This window comes from Bombus pyrosoma, linkage group LG3 (assembly GCF_014825855.1).
Source record: "Bombus pyrosoma isolate SC7728 linkage group LG3, ASM1482585v1, whole genome shotgun sequence".
Classification (NCBI taxonomy): Eukaryota; Metazoa; Arthropoda; class Insecta; order Hymenoptera; family Apidae; genus Bombus; species Bombus pyrosoma.
This window is the reverse complement of record NC_057772.1, coordinates 14602578-14610101: the sequence shown is the minus strand read 5'-3', so window position 1 is coordinate 14610101 and position 7524 is coordinate 14602578. Positions and strand designations below refer to the sequence as shown.

Sequence of the window (7524 nt, the reverse complement as noted above, 5' to 3'; positions counted from 1 at the left end):
ATGGCTTATCTTTGCCAAATATTAACACTGTCAACAGTCTCTACTTTGTTTTCGCGATAAAGTCGTTCTAGAAAATCGTAATGCAATTGCTTTTCAAAGAGCCTTAATTGTATTGCATTATTCAAAATGAAATTATGGTTAGAGAAGTCGTAGTTAGTTTAAGGCAATACCTAGAGAACGATTCCTTTTGAGATCATAGCCTGAAGTAATTTTTTAATAACTAAATGAGCTTATAAATAAAATTCATGTACAAAGTATTACAAAATGGATATTTTATATTTTTTAAATAGTCATTACAACAGAAAAGATTGAAGTATTACATGTAATATACATAAAAATGTATGATTAAATAGAGAGGGAATTATAAAAGTATTATTTATGATCTTACATACCAAAGTAACTGTTTAATAAGATATATTTTATTTTATTTCAGTTTTTAAAAATAAAAAATAAATACTATTATCATTTCTAAATATAATTTCACACATACTTTACTTTGAAACTAAGTAAATTATATTAATTAAATAATTTATTTATAGATGTCTTATCGCAATATATTTTATTATATCTCTCCCTACAAGAATTATTTGAATTGAACAATTTTATTAGACATATTTCGAGTGCATGTAAGGCACGTAAATTGTGAGATTATTAACATTTAGTAAGAATAGAGTTATTAATTTTTTCAAATACAAAGATGTTTAATAACAAAATGTCAATTTTCTTACAGGACGCGACCGATAAATATTTATTTTACATACCACACAAGAATATTGTATTTTCTGTGTTAGATGAAAGTTACTATAAAAATATAATATGTAAAATTACTATAATACATATATATGTTAAATAACTTTTAATCTATTTAAATATAATCTTCGCCAAGCTTAATATTTTTGTACATTATTAACAGAACTGCCTCTCTGAGTATAAGTACAAACTAATGAAATTCATAAAAATTTTTTCTGGTATATAGGTTCTGTATTCAAAACATTTTATCATTGCATTAGTTGGGTCATAATATAATAATTGCTCATTGTGGATCAAATGAACACTTCACCCTACTTAATAAATATTCGTTGCTGCGATGGTTACACTTGAATGTCAAATTACATAATGTACTTGTAGTTAATAAATCTGAAAATATTTAAAACATTCACCATCACGGTTTTTGCGTATCATCTTGTGTCTCATTTTCAACTTCATCATTACATATGTACATTGAATCTGAAGTATTTGCACCTAGAACAAAATATGTTTGTGAAAATATGTATTAACAATAAGTAATCCCTTTTTCCTTCAAAGTTGACAATATCATATTATTAACATCATCTTAATGTATTTCAAAGTTCATTTTTATTCCTAAGCTAATTTATAATAACATGTGTAACATTATAGAGTATAATAATTTTAGAGCAAAATAGTTGCTTTAATCTATTCTAGTTTTATAGAAGCTACAAGTAATACTTTGTGACTGTTACTTATTTATTATTGCAAAACACATGAAGTAATCCATTAAATATACTGTTGCTAGAGAAAATATAAGGCCAACCATAAATTCAATCGAACAGCAAATATCAGAATGTTTCAAACACAGATACATCTTGAAATAGAACTTAAAGCCAAATATAAAACCGAGATATTTTCAATGTTATTTTTAGATATTTATTTTAATATTTATTTATATATTTTTATGTTAGAATCTGAAACATATTTGATATAAAATTCAATGAAAATTTTCCTTCTCCTTCTTCAAATAACAATAAATTTCAATTAGTATGGAATTTGACATAAAATTTTGATATAATAATTTAAATTTGAAATGATACGTAATAATCTAATGATTGTGATTACACAAACAACAATAAGTGTTAGTATGTTAGATACCAGGTGGTACTGCCAACAGCAGCTTACATGCAACCGTTTATCATGCAAAAGTAACAAGACACATTTATACATATCTGATTATGCAATATACTGTAAAATAACTTTTCTTAGCAGGCAAGCTTCATCAGTTTTTATGTAATGCACAGATTATAATGTTAAATTTATACATTTCCCAATAATTGTTAAAGCATGAATGTATCATAAAGCATAAATATAGCATAAATAAGAGACCAATAATAGAATTAAAATAAAAATAGATAGTTGAGAGTGGAGTCCTTGTCAAAATAAAATTAAGTAAAATAATTGAAAAATGTAAGAGAATCATGACTTACATAAATTAATATAAATGAGAAGATAAGTTCGATAATCAATTTCAATGTTCAACATTGATCAAATTTTTCTATTTTATTAATAATCTAAATCAAAATACAAATGGCCATTGAAAATGTAAGATATAATTAATTTAAACTAGATTACTACAAAATTGATTTCTAATATCTCAAAAAAAAAAATAATTAATTTTAATAATTACAGTATTCTTTGAATTTATTGTTATTTATCATTTAAATATAGCAAGTAAAATTTATAATCTAACTTTTTCAAATAGCAGGTAACAATTTTTGAACGTAATAAACTGATTATCGTATCAAATGAAAAAAATTTGAAATCATGAAAATAAATTATGTACCAGATTTACAGCACTCTATCAGGAAAGGCCCAATGATGCCATTTATAAATATGTTGATTCAGCTTGCCCATTATTCTTAGAATCTAGATACTTGTCTGCAAGAAAGATGTATCCATATTATATAAAATTAACTTCATATTGATTTCACGTTAGACCTGTTAAAATATTTAGTGATAGGCATTTGAGGCGTTTCACAATTTCGAGGTGATTCGAAATTTCTTAATATCCTGGAAATTCGAATCACTTCGAACATAATTAAATTCTTAAAACCCTTGAAAATCATAATAAATATTAAATCTTAAAGCTTTATAAATGTGAAATCTTTAAAATTTCAATAAATCTTAGAAATTTCACAACATAAAATAGGATAGAAACTTTATGAAATAAATTTCAACTTACTGATAGATACTTCAAGGATTCAATCAGCAAATTGTGAAAATATGTTAAAATACAAGACGTATCATGATTCTTTCAAGAATTTAAAGCATAAAATCATGTTCGAAATAATTTGAATTCTTCGCTACACATATATATGTATTCGAAGTGATTCAAAGTATTTCGGAGTGCGTCACTAAGAATATTACATTAATTTTTCTAATATAGGATTTACTATTTATTATTTACAGCTTATTATAAAACAACAAAACAAAATATAAAAACTAAAATGTTAAAAGTATAAAAAAATATAGGATAAATTTACGTTACCTCAAATAGTAAATCCCTTTAGTAATATTCACAATGTTTCGAATTTAACAATGTACCTTACATGATTATTTTAGAAAAATATTTTTAAACAAAAACAAAATTATATTTATTTATGGTACTATATAGATGAAGATGATAACAATGTCTTTTAACAGATTAAGTGCCATGGTATTAATAATCAAAGTAAATAAACAAAAAAGGAAAATGTGCTTTTTTTATTGGTGATTTAACAATCACCTGTAACAGTCACCTTCTGATGAAAATAAATCCATAAGTTCGATACTTTCAAGAACATTTATTTTAAAAAACTATCAACTTTAACAAGTTAAGCGCCTTTGATTCCTTGAAAAGAGCAGTTATAGAACAAAAAGACAACTTCATAATATTTCCCTCCATTTTCTTAAACTATACAGCAATTTAGTTTCAAAAATATTAAGTAGATAAACATCTTAGACATATTTTTATAGTAAGATGTACGACAAGTTTTATAATTATATTACATTTAGCAATTTCGAGCGCTTAACGTGTTAAAAAAGATGAAGTTATAACATTTTCTTACTTTTTTTTTCAAAAACTGTCCATTTAACTCCAAGCGTGAGAACAATTCATGCACTGTGCAAAAATAATTACATTTTAATCATATCTAGATTATTACTTTCTTTTTATATTTACTCGTAATTTAAAAGACTGATACAATTTTTAATGACAGCTCTTAATAGAAACAATATTCTAACTTCACGCAACGTTTTCTTCTGTAGAATGTAAGTCAATCAGTAATAAAAAATATGCCTTTAATCTTATTACTTGGTATTAAAAAATTATTAGCAATTAGTAATTTATTTCATGAATAATTCATAAATCTTGCAACTAATATACTACAAGCAATAATGCATTATTTTTTGGTTGAAAATGTCCATATTATTCTTGCAAAAGATGCTCCCAAAACAAGACAATGAAAAACTTTTCAAAAAAATCATAAAACTTGTACCAACTTGTGTATATGTATGTATGTGTACATCATACATTAAGCTGATTAGTAGCAATTTTCGTACGGACATGCAAATATGGTGCTAAGACAGAATTTCGTTTTCATTTTAGATATATGAACACTGTTTCACTTACCTGCGATCATAAGATCGACTAAGGCTTTGTCCTTTTGTATGTACAATGCTGTAAGGAAGAAAAATAAGCTGCCAATGACTGCCACAAACATTGTAAGAAACAAAGCGTACTGCAAACTGCGAAATTCAAGAAGTGCATTGTCAGCTTGGTCTGTTATGTCCTTTACTTGACCGTCTATACTCAAGTCTGAAAGAAGAACTGTTTTCAGTCCTTCTGATAACTGAAATCAATCAATAAATGTGCCAAAAATTAACAATATAGTGACATAAACAAATATGAAATATATAATTTAATAAAATAAAGATTTAATATATATTCTCGATTTATTTAAACTTGCACAGATATTTACCAAACCAATAAGGTAAGGACTTCCTGCATCTCCAAAGGCATGTGCAATAAGTATCTGGAAAGCTTCTGCTGTAGATCTTCTTGTTGGTATTACTACATACTATAAGATTTCAAAAGAACAATCACTGGAAAAGTGAATTTAATTTACAAAATACATAGAATGTAAAAATACAAGGACCGTACCAATAATATATCTGCTACAATAGACCAATTTAAGTTTAATGATAATTGTCCAAAGAATATGAGTAGATAACATGCGACAGAGTCTGTATTAGCAGTTATAGTCGCGAAGAACAGTAATGGTGCACTAATTAAAAGTCCTATAGCACATATCAGAGGATCAGTTTGTTGCCACCGTACTCTTAATTTTTGAGCTAGAAGTGAACCTAGTGGCACTCCTATTAAACCAGCTACCATTCCTATTAATCCAAATTTGTATGCTACACTGAAATAGTTAAAGTAATTAGAAGCTATAATTTCTGCAAATAGAATAGCTTAGGTTAAATAAATAAGAAACAAAATAGAAACACACTCATCTGGATCAACATTATGTCCATTAGGATGCAATGCAAATCCTAATTGTAAAAATGTTGGAGCCCACCAAGCTAATGCACCAGCAACAAATGCCACACATGTGAATCCAGCAGTAGAAAGCATAAAACTTCGACTAGAAGATAAAAAAGTAATAGCAATATAAAACACAGATTATATATTTGCTTTAATATTTACTTTTTCAATAATGCCTTGATATCATTTGACCACGCAGTATTTGACAAGTGAACTCCACCTTCTCTCTCTCCTCTAATAGGATCTCTTACTACTGTAAGCAATAAAATAATTGCTATTACACCTAATAATGGAGTAATGCGTAAACCCCATTGCCAAGCACCAGTGGCTCTTGCTGTCTCACCACCTATTATATATCCTAAACCACTAGAAATTAAATTATCTTTAAAATTAACATTAAGTATATTAAAATTATCTTTCTTTATTACTTTAGTATTAAAATTTGAATTTACCTTCCAACAGGAATTGCAAAATAAAATAATGCAAGCATTTTAGAACGCACATCTTTTACAAATAAATCACTAATTATTGTTGGAGCAATTGTGGAGTAACTCGCCTCTCCTATTCCAACAAGTGCCCTGAATAAAAGAAACCATCCAAATGTCTGAAATATAATTTTATTTTATATAGTATAAGGACACTTTTTTTAATTAAATTATTAGAGTTCTTTGATTTTTGTTGATAACATTCCTAACATTACCTTCATATAGGATCCAATAAATGTTGTTAAACACCATAGAAATACGCCACTACTCATAATAACCTTCCTATTGTAACGGTCTCCTAAATACCCAAATAAGGGTGCAAACACCATATAACTTAAAATAAATGCAGTTTGAAGTAACCCAGATTTATCATTAGTAATTTTAAAATCATGTTTTATCTCTGTTAGTACTCCTGCAACGTTGAAAACAGACTTTACATAAATTTTTATTACCTTTGTACAACACAACTTTTTGAAGCATGACCATAACCTTTAAGATATTATAACGAAATACACACCAGCGACCGTAAAACGATCCATGTAGTTTATTAAATTAACGAAACACAGTACACCGACTGTAATCCAGTCTATCCTACTGATCATTCTCATTTCCGGAAACATTACTCTTTTTTTTATTCGTCTTTCTCTAGAAGTATTGTGAGCATTTTCGGCGTTCACCATACGATACTCGTACGTCGACACATTTGGAGTGACTGCTTCATCAACCATGACTCGAAAAATTTGTATCGGTGCCAATTATTATTTACAGTGATACAAATTTAATTATTTATAAAAATATTTTAACCCTCTTGTATCGTAGCATAACCTTAAGTAGATTTCATTTTACGATACAATGAATTTTCACATACTGATATATCATTACCAACGTACCAACACATTTCTGCCACTTATCTGCGAAGCTAACAAGAATAATTTATATAATGTATATTTAAGTTATGTTCTACAGTTAAATAAGATGCATGACAATAGCATATCACAATTCGTGTCTGTGCCACAATATGTATGTATGTGCAAGTCTGGCAACTATTAAAATCCAACATTTCGTTATAATTTCTCGACAGTACTTACATACATCATATTTTATATAGAATTATATAGATATATTTATACGGAATTAAAATAAATCCTTTTGGTTCGCAATATCTTTATTTTGACATTTAATTTTATCTTAAGAATATAATTTATGCTTAATAAGGAAAAATGTAGAAATATTCTAAAGTAGTTAAACGACATTCAAATATTTTTATTGTTGTGAAATAATATTCAAATCGCTTCTACTTATGTCCTTGACTTTATTCGTAGTATTTCAATATTCCTTCCATATATAAAAAACTGATATACATACACAGTGTTAGTGTTTACTAACCTGCAACCTGCAACTTTCATTTCTTATGCAGCGATATACATACTTACACGTGTGAGATACACACGTATTGCTTCATATACGTGTACGTAATTACATACATATAAAATATGTACAATGCACAGCCATATAAATATGCATACATATTTAAAACAGGTACTTCAACTTAATTTCAAAGACTGCGATTTGAACATGCTAAAATGGAAAAAAATTAAATACGTAGCAATTTTTCTCCAAAATTACTGTTTCAGTTGCATATAACTATATGTGTACTCCATCTATATAATGATGAAATATTATAGAAATATACAATTTCTAATTTCTTTTGCATGTTTTTAA

General features: G+C 26.9%; 1 protein-coding gene across 4 annotated transcripts; it reads right to left on the bottom strand.

Annotated features, from left to right (window-relative positions):
- Nucleotides 1-542: 542 nt before the first annotated feature.
- On the bottom strand, nt 543-6833 carry LOC122565609 (protein spinster). 4 transcript variants are annotated; one of them, XM_043721733.1, is made up of 11 exons: nt 6693-6833; nt 6320-6627; nt 6018-6214; nt 5770-5921; nt 5480-5683; nt 5283-5417; nt 4934-5195; nt 4752-4850; nt 4403-4622; nt 3840-3892; nt 543-1242 (listed from the first exon to the last, which is right to left on the bottom strand). In XM_043721733.1, exons 2-11 carry the CDS (start codon nt 6528-6530, stop codon nt 1129-1131), a joined length of 1647 nt encoding a protein of 548 aa, XP_043577668.1. In that variant the 5' UTR covers nt 6531-6627; nt 6693-6833; the 3' UTR covers nt 543-1128. The 4 variants fall into 4 exon arrangements, with proteins under 4 accessions (XP_043577668.1, XP_043577667.1, XP_043577670.1 ...); XM_043721732.1 differs by having other exon boundaries at nt 6320-6828; XM_043721735.1 differs by lacking the exon at nt 3840-3892 and adding an exon at nt 2576-2670 and having other exon boundaries at nt 6320-6828.
- Between the last annotated feature and the right edge of the window lie 691 nt (nt 6834-7524).